At 42.9% G+C, this 18,734-nt stretch overlaps 1 protein-coding gene across 1 annotated transcript in view; it reads right to left on the bottom strand.

The window, feature by feature from the left end:
- Positions 1 to 18,734, bottom strand: part of LOC124552627 (aminopeptidase N-like) — a 230,330-nt gene that overhangs the window by 31,151 nt on the left and 180,445 nt on the right. The window contains exon 14 of the mRNA XM_047126952.1: positions 1,856 to 2,038. Within this exon, the coding sequence (XP_046982908.1) occupies positions 1,856 to 2,038 (183 nt within the window). The remainder of the gene's footprint in view (positions 1 to 1,855; positions 2,039 to 18,734) is intronic.

Here is an 18,734-nt window from a genome sequence, read left to right as displayed (position 1 = left end):
TTACATATTCGTGTAGTACTTAAAGAAATATGAATGTTTTAGTTGGACCACTTTTTTCGCTTTGTGATAGATGGCGCTGTAAGAGTCACAAACATATGGCTCACAATTTTAGACGAACAGTTGGTGACAGGTAGGTTTTTTAAATTAAAATACAGAACATAGGTACGTTTCAACATTTTATTTCGGTTGCTCCAATGTGATACGTGTACCTTTGTGAACTTATCATTTCTGAGAACGCGTGCTGTTGCAGCCTGATTACCTGTAAATACCACATTAATGCATTAAATGCTCAAAATTATGTCCGTCAACCTCAATGCATTTGGCAATACGTGTAACGACATTCCTCTCAACAGCGAGTGGTTCGCCTGCCGTAATGATCGCACATGCATTGGCAATGCGGTGACGCATGTTCTCAGGCGTTGTCGGTGGATCACGATAGCAAATATCCTTCAACTTTCCGCACAGAAAGAAATCCGGGGACGTCAGATTTGGTGAACGTGCGGGCCACGGTATGGTGCTTCGACGACTAATCCACCTGTCATGAAATATGCTATTCAGTACCGCTTCAACCGCACGCGAGCTATGTGCCGGACATCGATCATGTTGGAAGTACATCGCCATTCGGTCGTGCAGTGAAACATCTTGTAGTAACATCGGTAGAACATTACGTAGGAAATGAGCATACATTACACCATTTAGACTGCCATCGGCAAAATGGGGGCCAATTATCCTTCCTCCCATAATGCCACACCATACATTAACCCGCCAAAGTCGCTGATGTTCCACTTGTCGGAGCCATCGTGGATTTTCCGTTGCCCAATAATGCATATTATGCCGGTTTACGTTACCGCTGTTGGTGAATGACGCTTCGACGCAAAATAGAACGCATGCAAAAAATCTGTCATCGTCCCGTAATTTCGCTTGTGCCCAGTGGCAGAACTGTACACGACGTTCAAAGTCGTCGCCATGCAACTCCTGGTGCATAGAAATATGGTACGGGCGCAATCGATGTTGATGTAGCATTCTCAACACCGACGTTCTTGAGATTCCGGATTCTCGCACAATTTGTCTGTTACTGATGTGCGGATCAGCCGCGACAGCAGCTAAAACACCTACTTGGGCATCATCATTTGTTGCAGGTCGTAGCTGACGTTTCACATGTGGCTGGACACTTCCTGTTTTCTGAAATAACGTAACTATCCGGCGAACGGTCCGGACACTTGGATGATGTCGTCCAGGATACCGTGCAGCATACATAGAACACGCCCGTTGGCCATTTTGATCACAATAGCCATACATCGACACGATATCGACCTTTTCCGCAATTGGTAAACAGTCCATTTTAACACGGGTAATGTGTCAGGAAGCAAATACCGTCCGCACTGGCGGAATGTTACGTGATACCACGTACTTATACGCTCGTGACTATTACAGCACCATCTATCACAAATTGAAAAAAGTTGTCCAACTAAAACATTCATATTTCTTTACGTACTACACGAATATGTAATAAAAATGGATGTTCCTATTTTAAAAAACGCAGTTGATATCCGTTTGACCTATGGCAGCGCCGTCTAGCGGGCCAACTATAGCGCCATCTGGTGTCCCCCTTCAAGCTAGACGAGTTTCGTTCTTTGTAGTTTTTTCGTTTGACGCTTATTTCGTGAGATATTCGGCCTGGTCACTATCAATGGATGACCCTGTATAAAGATTTACACTAGACAGTTGTGATGGCAGGCTCTATGGGTTTGAACAAATGCCATTAAACAGAAAAAAGGTTTTGGGAAAGGTTTTAGCTTATTTCATGTGGCGTCAGATCAGTGTGTGTACAGTGGTCAGAGCGCCTTCTTCTTACCTGTGGACTGTTGCCTCGTGGGTGATGCAGCCGAAAGCATTGAGAAGGGTGTTCTTCTCATTGGGGGCGGTCACACTGTCTGTGAAGCGCGCCCACAGCGTGCTGAATGTCTCCCCTATGGCACTGCTGGTAGTCGAAGCCAGGCCTTCACAGTAGACAACCGACCGTCGATCAGCACTGACGCTGCAATGCCACGAGTGACATACAATCAGCACACAGATGCAGAATCCAAGCATAACATCAAAATACGGTAACATACGTAAGGGAATTTTAAGCTTTGTTCCAATGCTTGCAGGAAATAATAATGAATTCAAGAGGGTCCAACTACTTGCAAGAAAACAACGTTTTATTTTGTTTAGTCCTCAAACATATTTAACCTTCAGGTCATGCATCATCAGTGGGTTTTCGCTTTTATTGTTTCTGGAATATATACTTACAAATTTTATGAGGGTTAGAAATATATTGCCATCAGCTTTTGTTGTTTTTTAGATTACATACGCCTATGTACTTTCTTTTTTTAAAAAAATTATGTCTGTATGAATTCAGCATGTCATTTACAACACAGAGATGTCAGGGCAATTTTTGAATTGAATTTTTGTTTAGAATATAACGTTCAGACTATTTATTTTTGCTTCATCTTCCACACTGTTTTATTTCTTACTATATTTTACCTACCCTAACTACACAAAGAAATATACAATCATACTGATAGCACAGTCATTATTGTGTAATTGCAGCTTATTCTGACGAAAGCAAGATAATATAAACACGTACTGCATGCATAAAAAGCATATATTTCCATTGTTGCCTGTTCTTATGATAGCTACTTTCCTCGATATGTAACAACTTCGCACCAGGATGGTGTCTACTGGTTCACACATTCTCTCTCTACACTCTCCTCTTACGACATTAATGTTACTGTAAATGTAATTACTTTTGCTCCCAAAGCAAATGTGTTGAAGATTCTTGCCATTTGTGGCTCACATGTAGCATCAATTGTGGGCTACAGTTACATATTGAACATAGGGGGTGTTACTGCCTATCGTATCATGAAAAACAGCAGTAGCATAAGATGCACTGGAAAATGGATAGCCTGATTACTGGTATTCTTGCAAGAACACAACTTTTTATTTTGTTTAATCCTTAAACACATTTCACCTTTAGGCCATGAAACATCAGTGTGTTTTCTCTTTTATTATTTTTGGAATATACAGTGTGATTCAAAAAGAATACCACAACTTTAAAAATGTGTATTTAATGAAAGAAACATAATATAACCTTCTGTTATACATCATTACAAAGAGTATTTAAAAAGGTTTTTTTTTCACTCAAAAACAAGTTCAGAGATGTTCAATATGGCCCCCTCCAGACACTCGAGCAATATCAACCCGATACTCCAACTCGTTCCACACTCTCTGTAGCATATCAGGTGTAACAGTTTGGATAGCTGCTGTTATTTCTCGTTTCAAATCATCAATGGTGGCTGGGAAAGGTGGCCGAAACACCATATACTTAACATAGCCCCATAAGAAAAAATCGCAGGGGGTAAGATCAGGGCTTCTTGGAGGCCAGTGATGAAGTGCTCTGTCACGGGCTGCCTTTTTCGTAGGACTCTCTATACAGTTGATTGTGGAATTTGCAGCTCTCTGCTAGCTCTGCGAGTCGATTTTCCTGGGCTGCGAACAAATGCTTGCTGGATGCGTGCTACATTTTCATCACTCGTTCTCGGCCGTCCAGAACTTTTCCCTTTGCACAAACACCCATTCTCTGTAAACTGTATATACCAACGTTTAATACACCACCTATCAGCAGGTTTAACACCATACTTCGTTCGAAATGCACGCTGAACAACTGTTGTCGATTCACTTCTGCCGTACTCAATAACACAAAAAGCTTTCTGTTGAGCAATCACCATCTTAGCATCAACTGACGCTGACGCCTAGTCAACAGCGCCTCAAGCGAACAAATGTACAACTAAATGAAACTTTATAGCTCCCTTAATTCGCCGACAGATAGTGCTTAGCTCTGCCTTTTGTCGTCGCAGAGTTTTAAATTCCTAAAGTTGTGGTATTCTTTTTGAATCACCCTGTATACTTACAAATTTTATGTGGGTTAGAAATATATTGCCATCAGCTTTTGTTGTTTTTTAGATTACATAGGCCTATGCACTTTCTTTTTTTAAAAAAATTATGTCTGTATGAATTGAGCATGTCATTTACAACACAGAGATGTCAGGGCAATTTTTGAATTGAGTTTTTGTTTAGAATATAACGTTCAGACTATTTATTTTTGCTTCATCTTCCACACTGTTTTATTTCTTACTATATTTTACCTACCCCAACTACACAAAGAAATATACAATCATACTGATAGCACAGTCATTAGTGCGTAACTGCAGCTTATTCTGACGAAAGCAAGATAATATAAACTCGTACTGTATGTATGAAAATGATATATATCCATTATTGCCTGTTCTTCTTATAATAGCTACTTTTCTCGGTATGTGACAACTTCGTACCAGTATGGTATCCACTGATTCACACATTCTCTCTTTTCACTCTCCTTACTTTTGCTTCAAAAGCGAATGTGCTGAAATTCTTGCCATTTATGTTTCAGATGTGTCATTAATTGTGGGCTTCAGCTCCGTACTAAAACCCCCCTGAAATCTTAAATGTGCTAACAGACTGGTCTGTAGCATAGCCAAGGTCTAGGTAAGGTTGGAAGGTAACAATTTGGTTGAGAGTTGGCGAAGCCAACGAAAGTGAAAGCAGCAAATCTGGTTGTGATAACAAATTGACCAATAGCGAATCCTGCTATTTACGTCCGCGCCGTATTGAAAAATGCAAGGAGGGTCCATTGTGGAACATTTATACCCAATTATGGAACTGGTTTCTTGTGTGTTGGGATAGTTTTATGCGTTTTATTATCACATCCGTGTGTTTATACCTTCAGTTAAAGTTGTGGTGGGTTATTCTATACATCGAATAGGTGTCACGGTCCACACAAGTTTCCTACGTTCCACATACAATGATTTGACTAAAATTGTAGTGAAGAAAACTTCACATTGTTGAGTAGATGTACAATGACTTTAATCGAAATATCAAACATTTTGCTGTTTACTAGCCATTTTTTGTTCGTAAAATAAAAAGAGATTCTTGAGTATCTTAAGATTACGAGAGAACTAAACTGTCCTGTAATGTACCGTTTCATACTTCTCAAGAGACATAGAAAAGACAAATGTGGTGTCTTCTTGTTGTTGCTGCAATTTATTGCGCTACATACGCTTCCGTTTGGAAAAAAAACTATTCTATAAACTATATAAACAATTACGATTGGCATTCACTTTCACAACATCTCACCAAACTTTACGTACAACTTGCTGCCCCACTTGGCGTACTGCTATCGCAACGGCTAAGTAATACGAGGCAGGAGGTCGCGACTTACACTACATTTACTTGTGACAATCGCCCGAAAGACGAAAACCGAATTTCGGAAACTACACTACTGCCCATTAAAATTGCTACACCAAGAAGAAATGCAGATGTTAAACGGGTATTCATTGAACAAATTTATTATACCAGAACTGACATGTGATTACATTTTCACTCAATTTGGGAGCATAGATCCTGAGAAATCAGTACCCAGAACAACCACCTCTGGCCGTAATAACGGCCTCGATACGCCTCGGCATTGAGTCAAACAGAGCTCGGATGGCGTGTACAGGTACAGCTGCCCATGCAGCTTCAACACGATACCACAGTTCATCGAGAGTAGTGACTGGCGTATTGTGACGAGCCAGTTGCTCGGACACCATTGACCAGACGTTTTCAGTTGGTGAGAGATCTGGAGAATGTGCTGGCCAGGGCAGCATACGAACATTTTCTGTATCCAGAATGGCCTGTACAGGACCTCCAACATGTGGTCGTGCATTATCCTGCTCAAATATAGGGTTTCGCAGGGGTCGAATGAAGGGTAGAGTCACGGATTGTAACACATCTGAAATGTAACGTCCACTGTTCAAATGACGTCAATGCGAACAAGAGGTGACCGAGACGTGTAACCAGTGGCACCCCATACCATCACGCCGGGTGATACGCCAGTATGGCGATGACGAATACACGCTTCCAATGTGCGTTCACCGCGAAGTCGCTAAACACGAATGCGACCGATATGATGTTGTAAACAGAACCTGGATTCATCCGAAAAAAAAGACATTTTGCCATTCGCGCACCCAGGTTCGTCGTTGAGTACACCATCGCAGTCGCTCCTGTCTGTGATGCAGCGTCAAGGGTAATCGCAGCCACGGTCTCCGAGCTGATAGTCCGTGCTACTGCAAACGTCGTCGAACTGTTTGTACAGATGGTTGTTGTCTTGCAAACGTCCCCATCTGTTGACTCAGGGATCGAGACGTGGCTGCACGATCTGTTACAGCCATGGCGATAAGATGCCTGTCATCTCGACTGCTACTTATACGAGGCCGTTGGGATCAAGCACGGCGTTCCGTATTACCCTCCTGAACCCACCGATTCCATATTCTGCTAACAGTCATTGGATGTCGACCAACGCCAGCAGCAATGTCACGATATGATAAACCGCAATCGCGACAGGCTACAATTCAACCTTTATGAAAGTCGGAAACGTGATGGTACGCATTTCTCCTCCTTACACGAGCCATCACAACATCGTTTCACCAGGCAATGCCGGTCAACTGCTGTTTGTGTACGAGAAATTGGTTGGAAACTTTCCTCATGTCAGCACGTTGTAGGTATCGCCACCGGCGCCAACCTTGTGTGAATGCTCTGAAAAGCTAATCATTTGCAAAACACAGCATCTTCTTCCTGTCGGTTAAATTTCGCGTCTGTAGCACGTCATCTTCGTGGTGTAGCAATTTTAATGGCCATTAGCGTATTTTTTACTGTCGTGTTTTCATGTTAAGATGCAAAGCGGATTTGCCAGTAGAGCTAAAGCTGGAAAGCACCTGTTCGAGTTTCTGACTCAGTCAACACAGTCGTTATCTCTCTTCACTTAAATATTACATGTAGACAGCTTCATGCTCAGTCTGATATTTGAGCTCCTCCTTCACTGGACAGTCGGTCCATATTAGCCGAATATTCTGAAAGCAAGACGTAACTTGACAACCCAAGCACATTTCAAAACCAGCTGTGTTTAAATGGAAGCAAAAATCGATTGTGGAATTGGAAAACCTGCAACTAGAAGCAAATTTCCAGAATCGATTTTGGAGTGTGTGTATTGGAGGGCACGTGGAGGGTAAAAATCGTAGAGGGAGACCAAGAGATGAATACACTAAGCAGATTCAGAAGGATGTAGGCTGCAGTAGGTACTGGGAGATGAAGAAGCTTGCACAGTATAGAGTAGCATGGAGAGCTGCATCAAACCAGTCTCTGGACTGAAGACAACAACAACAACAACATGACCACCCGCAAGCGGTATTGGGAAATTGGTTTACGAAAGCCGGTTTTGGAAGCCAATGTAAATGAGGTGTTGTACTTTCTGTTAGTACCTGAAATTATTATTGTATTTGTTCCATGCTTAGCTTTACCCTTTGACCAGTATAGCCCTTTTATAGTTTGTAAATGTCAAGCTGTCAAAACAAAAAGACAGCATTTGTGAACGAAAACGAAGAGAAACAAATTTAAAGATGCCGTAATTCCCAAGAATGTCTGCCTATCGAAGGTGCAGGCTCCAAGCGATAGATATCAAAAGTGCGATTTTAAATCGAACACGCGACTGAGGGTGGCGGGATTTATGATAAATTACTTGTGAGTTACTACGATTTGTGAATTGCTACGAAAACGTACACGTTTTATGTCGGTAGTGAGTTGGGATGTCTGGTGTCGTAGACCTTTCTTCGGCCGATTGCTTGATGTGGAAGAATCTAATTCCATGCTTATGTAATGTAGAGAATAATTTGGATTTTTGTCGGAAATATGGACTAATGCCGGATGACGAAAGGAGAGAGTGTATAGATTCCATTGAGGGTAAGTCTGTAAAAGTTTTCAAGAAGAGTTGTGATAGTGAAATACCTTCACAATTTCACTGTGGAAACTGTGATAAAAGAACGACTATCAGGAAAAATACGTGGTTTGACTGTAAGTACGCTGTTTAGGTTTTTATGTTGGTAACGCCACGTAGCGCTCTGTATGAAAATCACTGGCTGTACTGTGTGCAGTCTGTGGCTGCTTTGCATTGTTGTAATACTCGCTATTGTAGTGTTGGGCAGCTGGATGTGAACAGCGCGTAGCGTTGCGCAGTTGGAGGTGAGCCGCCAGCAGTGGTGGATGTGGGGAGAGAGATGGCGGAGTTTTGAGAGCGGATGATCTGGACTGTCTCCGTCAGAAAAACGAAATTTTTAAGACCGGATGTCATGAACTGATTATATATATATATATATATATATATATATATATATATATATATATATATATATATATATGACTTTTGAACATTATTAAGGTAAATACATTGTTTGTTCTCTATCAAAATCTTTCATTTGCTAACTATGCCTATCAGTAGTTAGTGCCTTCAGTAGTTAGAATCTTTTGTTTAGCTGTCAGTAGTGGCGCTCCCTGTATTGCAGTAGTTCGAGTGACGAAGATTTTTGTGAGGTAAGTGATTCATGAAAGGTATAGGTTATTGTTAGTCAGGGCCATTCTTTTGTAGGGATTATTAAAAGTCATATTGCGTTGCGCTAAAAATATTGTGTGTGAGTTTATTGATGATCAGAATAAGTAAAGAGAGAAACGTCTGGGTACGTTCAGTTTTGCTCAGCGGTTTGAAAATCAAATAACGTAAGAGGTTTACCAGCACTGTCAATTTTTAAATTTTTCTGAGGGGACGTTTCATGACTATTCAAAATCATCAATCCAGACCAGGGTAATTTCCAAGAATAATTGCCTATCTAACTCGCCTGGTCCAAACGATACATATCGAACGTGCGATCGTAAATCGATCATACGACTCCGGTGGCGAGCGTTATGGTCGATTATTTGTGATCGTCATTTTCATCTGATTTCCGTCGTCCCTTAGTTGCTCTAAATTACATACCTCCGTGAATTGTTTGTGAGTTGCTAGGGAAATCCAGACGATTTATGTCGGTAGGGAATGGGATGTCTGCTGTTCTTGACGTTTCTTCGGAGGATTCTCTTACATGGAAAAAACTAATTCCATGTTTATCCAGAAATTGTAGAAAATTGTTCGCCTTTTTGTCGCGAATATGGAATACTACAGGACGAGGAGAGGAGGGACTGTGTAGACTGTGGTGATGCGAAGTGTGTAAAATTTCGTAAGAAGAGTTTCGATGCTGAAATACCGTTACAATTTCATTGCGGACAGTGCGGAAAATGAACGAGTATCAGGAAGAATACATGGTTCGACTCTTCCAAATTATCCTTCCAGACCACCGAAAAGGACTTTCACATGACATCACCGACGACGAGTAAGGTAAGTAGTCGCCTTTGCAATTACAACTATTTTTGTAACGCTATTCTTTTGTCGTCGCTGTAGTGACCACCGTAAACATATTCATAACGCCCACCACCAGAGTCGCATGATCGATTTACGATCGCACGTTCGATATGTATCGTTTGGACCATGCAACTTCGATAGGCTATCAGTCTTGGAAATTACCCAGACCAGTATAATTCTTGTATCTTGCTGGATTAGAGAGTACACCCTGCAAGCGACAGCATCAGAAAGTGACCTGCCAATACAGTGTGTGAGAATTCCGAGTTTTGCGGAGAAGTTTGTTATTTAACAATGACGATCCACAGTGTACCGATCGGCGGACCAAATAAAGTTGTTGAAGTGGACGAGTCGCACATAGCAAGAAGGAAAAAACCAGAGAGGACGACCCTCACAGACTGAAATCGAACATATTTGGGTATTCAGTGGCATAAAATGAGAGCCCCGGAAATGCTTTGTCGTAAAAGTGTTCTCCAGAGACAAGGGAATTTCAGTCGGTTTCATAAAGCACTTTATACGCCCAGTAGCAAAGTGATTACAGATGGCTTTCAATCCTACAAGACACTAAAAGCAGAAGGATTAGGATTCAACCATGAGTTCATTAACCATTGTGAAGAGTTCGTGTTTTCTGGTGATACCCGTGCCAACACGCAAAACATCGAGAGGCTGTAGAAACCCGAGAGGCTGTAGAAACCAGTGAAATTTCCGTTAAAGGAGAAGGGCGTCCAAGAGAAAGAGACCAATTTATCTTGTTTGTATTTCCATTCTGTTGCAAGAAAAAGTCGACGCGTGTCACATTTTACCCATATTGTTGCGTGACGTAGGCAGAGTCTGCCCAGGTTCCCAGGTTATAGCAAAAAGGGAATGCTTCCCGTTGCATACACATCAAATTGACTTTTTCATAATGACAACATCGATGACGATTGAGGTAAGTCATTCCCTTTGTAATTTGAAGGATTTTAGTCAACGTTCTTCTTTTGTCGTTGCTACAGTGACAACTGTAAACACTGCCCTTAACTCCCACCACCACAGTCATAGGCACTGTCATTTCAGGGCATAAGGAATAGTTTTCTATTTCATGTAAAAGCAAGTTTACATCCCATCATTATATATCTGTTCGTGAAGGTAATATAATATTTTCTATTCTGAACAGAACCACAAAATTACAAGAATGGCCTAGAAGGCCGAAACTAGTAGCGAACAAGCAAAAGTGGTAAACGCCACCTTCTTTTAAACTATGTATTCTAGCAACAAATAGTGGCATATGCCCCTCTTCCCTGTCTTTTTCTTGCGCTTACCTTTGCTGTAGCTGGCCTGTCTTGAGCTGTTAGAGCTAATTATTTGCCTGTTAAATGTGTGTTATAATTGTATGGGAGCCTTTATATTTTATGAAGTAACAGCTTTTTCATTAGACGAGAAAACATTTTATTTTCCAAGCACAGATCAAAAACTAACAGGAATAAACAACTCGTAACCAAGCCGACTACGGCAAAGATAAATATCTATCAGCTGCAGCTTTCACCCGCTGTTTTTGGCGCAGTGGATAAATGACGTCGCCACATCAAGCCCCTCTCCTTTTGAAACCAGGTCCGCCAGGTATGTGGGGAAACTTGCACTTGGTTTTTCTACCAGCTCTCGTGAAAACATCTGGTGCAGGCAATGGCTGCTCCTATTCTGCACTTGCTGCTTCGTTGTCCTCTTCTGAAACCGAGGGCTCGGCGAGACTCACTGCTGTTTCTTTGGCCTCCACGTTTGAGGGTGATTTTGCAGACCGAGGAAGGAGTGTACCCTCTTCGGTGTAAGCAGGTTTAAGCCGCTCAATTGAGACTGTCTCTTCTTTACCATCCTTATCGATTCTGAAGCTGTGGCTTCCTCTTGTGATTACCCTGTATGGTCCAGACTAAGGCGAAACAAGCGGCGGGCGCACCGTATCATCCCTAAGCCACACGTGGGACGTTGCTTGCAGGTCTTTATGTACAAACACTCTCCGGTCTCCATGTCCGACAGGGTTAGTGGCTTTGATGTTATCATTATAACGCTGAGTTGTCTCGCGAATTGCGTGCATAGCTCAGGGGCGAACGGCCAGAACGCGGAAAGCTTAACATTTCCGTGTCGCGCATAGGTACTCCCATCTTTTGCGTTAACATCTGTCGTTCCGTTTTGTGGCGAATCAAAGGGCGTGGACCGCGATCCTTGGTCGAACAGACTGTAGTCTTCGATCTTGGTTCCACTGCCTCATGCTTTTGTCTCTGAATTCATTATTCTCGTCGGTATATATATTTTCTTTATGCTTCTGCTACGATTTTTCGGGGTCACCACTATGGGAGCCTTTATATTTTATGAAGTAACAGCTTTTTCATGAGACGAGAAAACATTTTATTTTCGAAGCACAGATCAAAAACTAACAAGAATAAACAATTCGTAACCAAGCCGACTACGGCAAAGATAAATATCTATCAGCTGCAGCTTTCACCTGCTGTTCTTGGCGCAGTGGATAAATGACGTCGCCACAATTGCTTTTATGTTTAAATTTGGAAATTTGTCGAAGTTCCTATGAGACCAAACTACTGATGTCATCGATCCCTAGGCTTACACACTACTTAATCTACCTTAAACTAACACTAAGGACAACATGCATGTCCATGCCGGAGGGAGGACTCGAACCTCCGACAGGTGAAGCCGCGCGGGGTCTAGTGAAGCAGGGGATACAACCCGTCGGCTTTGACCAATGACGTCATACATTAGTCATAGGTAGTAATGTCTTCACTTAGAGGCATAGATAATAAAGCAGTTCTGCGTTCCGGATAAGCGCTATCATCGTACATTAAAATAATTATTCGTAATGATATTGAGGTAATCTGGAGTATTAGTTTGTTATTGTAGAACAATATATACTGTCTTATTTTCGTTTGTAGGAATGGATTTGTCTGTTTGTGGGTCTGTAATTTTCGTTACTGTCTGTCTAGGCGAGCTTCGGCTATTCCTCGATATTTCCGTGTGGTAAGTTCACTTTTCCATTAGCTTCTTTCACTGTATTTCACTATTTTGACATACACTCCTGGAAATGGAAAAAAGAACACATTGACACCGGTGTGTCAGACCCACCATACTTGCTCCGGACACTGCGAGAGGGCTGTACAAGCAATGATCACACGCACGGCACAGCGGACACACCAGGAACCGCGGTGTTGGCCGTCGAATGGCGCTAGCTGTGCAGCATTTGTGCACCGCCGCCGTCAGTGTCAGCCAGTTTGCCGTGGCATACGGAGCTCCATCGCAGTCTTTAACACTGGTAGCATGCCGCGACAGCGTGGACGTGAACCGTATGTGCAGTTGACGGACTTTGAGCGAGGGCGTATAGTGGGCATGCGGGAGGCCGGGTGGAAGTACCGCCGAATTGCTCAACACGTGGGGCGTGAGGTCTCCACAGTACATCGATGTTGTCGCCAGTGGTCGGCGGAAGGTGCACGTGCCCGTCGACCTGGGACCGGACCGCAGCGACGCACGGATGCACGCCAACCAAGACCGTAGGATCCTACGCAGTGCCGTAGGGGACCGCACCGCCACTTCCCAGCAAATTAGGGACACTGTTGCTCCTGGGGTATCGGCGAGGACCATTCGCAACCGTCTCCATGAAGCTGGGCTACGGTCCCGCACACCGTTAGGCCGTCTTCCGCTCACGCCCCAACATCGTGCAGCCCGCCTCCAGTGGTGTCGCGACAGGCGTGAATGGAGGGACGAATGGAGACGTGTCGTCTTCAGCGATGAGAGTCGCTTCTGCCTTGGTGCCAATGATGGTCGTATGCGTGTTTGGCGCCGTGCAGGTGAGCGCCACAACCAGGACTGCATACGACCGAGGCACACAGGGCCAACACCCGGCATCATGGTGTGGGGAGCGATCTCCTACACTGGCCGTACACCACTGGTGATCGTCGAGGGGACATTGAATAGTGCACGGTACATCCAAACCGTCATCGATCCCATCGTTCTACCATTCCTAGACCGACAAGGGAACTTGCTGTTCCAACAGGACAATGCACGTCCGCATGTATCCCGTGCCACCCAACGTGCTCTAGAAGGTGTAAGTCAACTACCCTGGCCAGCAAGATCTCCGGATCTGTCCCCCATTGAGCATGTTTGGGACTGGATGAAGCGTCGTCTCACGCGGTCTGCACGTCCAGCACGAACGCTGGTCCAACTGAGGCGCCAGGTGGAAATGGCATGGCAAGCCGTTCCACAGGACTACATCCAGCATCTCTACGATTGTCTCCATGGGAGAATAGCAGCCTGCATTGCTGCGAAAGGTGGATATACACTGTACTAGTGCCGACATTGTGCATGCTCTGTTGCCTGTGTCTATGTGCCTGTGGTTCTGTCAGTGCGATCATGTGATGTATCTGACCCCAGGAATGTGTCAATAAAGTTTCCCCTTCCTGGGACAATGAATTCACGGTGTTCTTATTTCAATTTCCAGGAGTGTATTTCACTGTTTTTTTCCACCAATATGTGTATTTTCGTGTTGTGAAGTACGTAATAGAAATTTCTCGTCTGTCGATCTTCTTTCGTTTCCCAGCACTAGTATCAGTACGACATTTTCGAATGTGTACTTGCTATATTCCGGGCGAAACCCCTGACACAACTACAACTTGTATCCCGTCCTTCACTTCTCCTTCACACTGACACTATATATGTCAATTGGCGAGCAAGATACAAATGTTGCGTGTAGCTATATAGCTCAAGTAACGAATGGGATACTATTGGCGTCCAAGGCAACAAGAAAACTGTACCCCATAGTGAAGTACGGGATGCAAATTGTACATGTGTCGTCTTCTTGTCTCCGTTTAGTTCAATTGAAGTACGGGTTACAAATGTAACTTACATCTGTTTCCACCTTTACGTTACCAGTGTACATATATAGAGGTCAACGGAAGTCTGGTATGCATTTATGACATACGTAGGTCCTTCTGTCGTCAGTAGTACTGCTATGTACGTAAGAAGAGACTGTTAGTAATACCGGATAGGAAATAAACAACACTTCTACAATTTGTATCCCGTGTTCCACTTAGGGTTTACTGAAGCGGAGGATACATCGTTCAAGTGAAGAACAGGACAGTAATGCTAGTGAAAATGAAGAAATCGACTTACGACAAACTCCTGTTCCGTACTGTACACTTATAATGAGCTTTTAATTTGTATCCGGTGTTTCATTTACTGTTTAGTGAAGCAGGGGATACATAGTTCAAGTGAACAACAGGACAGCAATGCTAGTTGAAACTAAGAAATCGACGTACGCTGAACTTGTATCCCGTACTGCACTTAAGCAATACAGTTCGAAAGAGTTTCGAGATACAACTGACATAAATGTAACGTGATGTATTCTTTGCTAGTAATATATTTCATTCATTTCTTTCCGTTGTATTTTTCGGAGAAATACTAACAAGGGAACCTCCGCATTGCACCCCCAGCAGATTTAGTTATAAGTTGGCACAGTGGATAGGCCTTGAAAAACTGAACACAGATCAATCGAGAAAACAGGAAGAAGTTGTGTGGAACTATGAAAAAAATAAGCAAAATATACAAACTGAGTAGTCCATGCGAAGATATGCAACATAAAGGATAACCTGAGCTCAGGAGTGCCGTGGTCCCGTGGTTAGCGTGAGCAGCTGCGAAACGGGGGGTCCTTGGTTCAAGTCTTCCTTCGATCGTAAAATTTTATTTTTTATTTTCAGACAATTATCGAAGTTCAGGCACTCACACATAATCAACTGCGCTCTCCAAAATTCCAGGACATGTTCAGATTTGCTTGGTCATATGCAGGATTTGACGGTCTACACACGGAAAAATTTGAAAACGTTAAAAACATATGTTTTGACAGAGCACAGGGAAAAGTGTGCGACTGTGAAACTGTTGGATTCATTTGTTGCAGTTTATGTGACAAACTCTTATGTTTTCATCACTTTTTTGGGAGTAATTCTCACATCCACAAGAAAAACTAAATCGAGCAATGTAGAAGAATCTTTTTACCCATTCGTCAAGTGTACAAGTTAGGTGGGTCGACAACATATTCCTGTCATATGACGCACATGCCCTCACCAGTGTCGTATAGAATATATCAGACGTGTTTTCCTGTGGAGGAATCGGCTGACCTATGACCTTGCGTCAAATGTTTTCGGTTCCCATTGGAGAGGCACGTCCTTTCTTCTACTAATCGCACGGTTTTGCGGTGCGGTCGCAAAACACGGACACTAAACTTATTACAGTGAACAGAGACGTCAATGAACGAATGGACAGATCATAACTTTGCGAAAATAAAGAAAAACTTTTCACTTGAGGGGAGACTAGAACCAAGGACCTCTCGTTCCGCAGCTGTCCACGCTAACCACATGACCACGGCGCTCCTGACTTCAGATTATCCTTGATGTTGCCTATCTTCGCATGGACTACTCAGTTTGTATATTTTGCTTATTTTTTCATAGTTCCACACAACTTCTTCCTGTTTTCTCGATTGATCTGTGTTCAGTTTTTCAAGGCCTATCCACTGTGCCAACTTATAACTAAATCTGAGGGGGTGCGATGGGGAGGTTCCCTTGTGAGATGCGAACACGCGATATCGTTAACGTGAAAATACTACTGGCCCTTATATATGTGAAATACAGTTTTTCTCTTTTTCCTTTATTTCTGAACATTCTTCTCAGCTCTTTCATCTTTGTAGTACATGCTCTCTGGCCAATTCTGACGTCATTGGTCAAAGCCGACGGGTTGTATCCCCTGCTAAACTAGACCCGCCGCGCGAACCGTGGCCAGGCGCCCTAGACAACGCAGCTACCCCACGCGCCTATCTTTAAAGGATTTGTGGGCATAGGTGTAATTTTGTGAGGTTTTGCTTTGGGATACTACTGTATTGTATTTAGCGTGCTTTGCTACTTCTGCTGTGGGTTTGTAACAGCGTATACTTACGTTTTCTTGTGCTCATTGGCGATTTCTGGATGGCACAATGTTGCTGTGACTTTTCACTGGAAGAATAGGTTTCAGATACGCTGTTGACAATCGTTTGTTACATTCTTTTGTTTTCGATTGACAGTGGAGGATCTTGAGTTTGTTCACGTGTGTTTTCATTGTGTGTGTGTGGTCAATTGTTGCACAGTACTGTTTGATCATTGACGACATTTTTGCCCTGTATGATAGCTTTTTGGATGTGGTAATTTTCTTTTAGGATTGATAATTACTGTGTCTTAAGATCTGGGGGTCTGTTTCTATGCAGCCAGGGTGGCGACTGTTTCCAACGAGCCATTCAGCAAATGTGAAGTGTTTGGTGTCGCTTTCAATGCTCTTAAATGCTCAGAGTATTTTATTCCGAAATTTCTACATGTCTGCCCCACATATATTGAATCAAGATCGTTGCAGGTGACCGGGTGTCTATCTGCTGTGCTGACTATCTGTGGCGTTTTGGGTGTTTTCAATCCCTTTTGCAGTGTATTCTTTGTTCTGTATGCCACGTTTTCCTTGTTTTCTCAAAAAGTTTCACTGTCCTGTAGGTTATTTTACAGCCAAATATCAGGGTGTACCATGTTATCCTGCTGTTTGTGGTATCCTCAAGTTGTGTAATTTGTGTGTTCTATGCTGTGTGATCGTTACTGGTATGGTGTGCTGTAATACTGTTGAGTGTGTTTCTCGTAAGTTGTGTTTTCATAGATTTGGTTTAATTGTTTAGTTCTATTTAATCGAGTTTTTGGTGTTTTTTGGGTTTTTGATCATGGAATGTCACACTTACTTAGTAGCTTCACATGCATGACAGCGACAAAGTAAGATCCTTTAGTTGGGTGGGTTGGTTAACTATTTACTGAAAATTTTTGATATAATATAGAAATGTTGACAGGAAGAAAGGCCACCAAGGAAAAGACCATGGTATAGCATTGTAGGTGATGTCCGCACAAGCTGATTACTTACCTCGTGTGTACATTCACAATGACCCAACAGAAACTCTATGAAGAAGGTTAGGTGATACACAACAAGCATTAATTATTAGTACTGTTATTGACCCACCTAGGTAGTGGGATGGAGATGACTCAGCACAGGAATGTCAGCAGATGTAGAAGCATTACCACCAATTGTGTGATTGGGTTGAAGAGTTCCTAGATAACAGAACACAGCATGTCATTCTCAATGGAGAGAACTCTTCCGAAGTAAGAGTGATTTCAGGGGTTGCCGCAGGGGAGTGTTGTAGGACCGATGCTATTCACAATATACATAAATGACCTTGTGGATAACATCGGAAGTTCACGGAGGCTTTTTGCGGATGATGCTGTGGTATATCGAGAGGTTGTAACAATGGAAAATTGTACCAAAATACAGGAGGATCTGGAACGAATTGACGCATGGTGCTGGGAATATCAATTGAATCTCAATGTAGACAAGTGTAATGTGCTGCGAATACATAGAAAGAAAGATCCCTTATCATTTAGCTACAATATAGCAGGTCAGCAACTGGAAGCAGTTAATTCCATAAATTATCTGGGATTAGGCATTAGGAGTGATTTAAAATGGAATGATCATATACAGCTGATCGTCGGTAGAGCAGATGCCAGACTGAGATTCATTGGAAGAATCCTAAGGAAATGCAATCCGAAAACAAAGGAAGTAGGTTAGAGTACACTTGTTCGCCCACTGCTTGAATACTGCTCACCTGTGTGAGATCCGTACCAGAAATGGTTGATAGAAGAGATAGAGAAGATCCAACGGAGAGCAGCGCGCTTCGTTACAGAATCATTTAGTGATCGTGAAAGCGTTACGAAGATGACAGATGAATTCCAGAGGAAGACTCTGCAGGAGAGGCTCTCAGTAGCTCGGAACGGGCTTTTGTTGAAGTTTCGAGAACATACCTTCACCGAGGAGTGAAGCAATATATTGCTCCCTCCTACGTATACCTCGCGAAGAGACCATGAGCATAAAAGCAGAGAGATTAGATCCCACACAGAGGAATATCGACAATCTTTCTTTCCACGAACAATACGAGACTGGAATAGAAGGGAGAACCGATAGAGGTACTTAAAGTACCCTCCGCCACACACCGTCAGGTGGCTTGCTGAGTATGGATGTAGATGTATATTTAGATGTCCATACTGTCAGCAATACACGCAAATTCCGAGGTTGAGATGACCCAGAATGGGGCAATATCAGACTGTCACTGATAAACTCCAGAACTTATGTCACCCCACATAGAATATGCCAACAGATACAGACCCACAAATTTTGGTGAAGAGTATTGGCAACCCATCCAGACTTTAGGAATGAGTGGACCATGAAGTGACGATATCAGCATATGCAGGCTCTTGTCTCATATCTCCTGTCAATAATCCAGCTGATGTACTCCAGGATGGATGCGACACCATGGAGGGAG

Source organism: Schistocerca americana, chromosome 10, assembly GCF_021461395.2.
Source record: "Schistocerca americana isolate TAMUIC-IGC-003095 chromosome 10, iqSchAmer2.1, whole genome shotgun sequence".
Lineage (NCBI taxonomy): Eukaryota > Metazoa > Arthropoda > Insecta > Orthoptera > Acrididae > Schistocerca > Schistocerca americana.
This window is presented reverse-complemented; position numbering and strand designations above follow the sequence as displayed.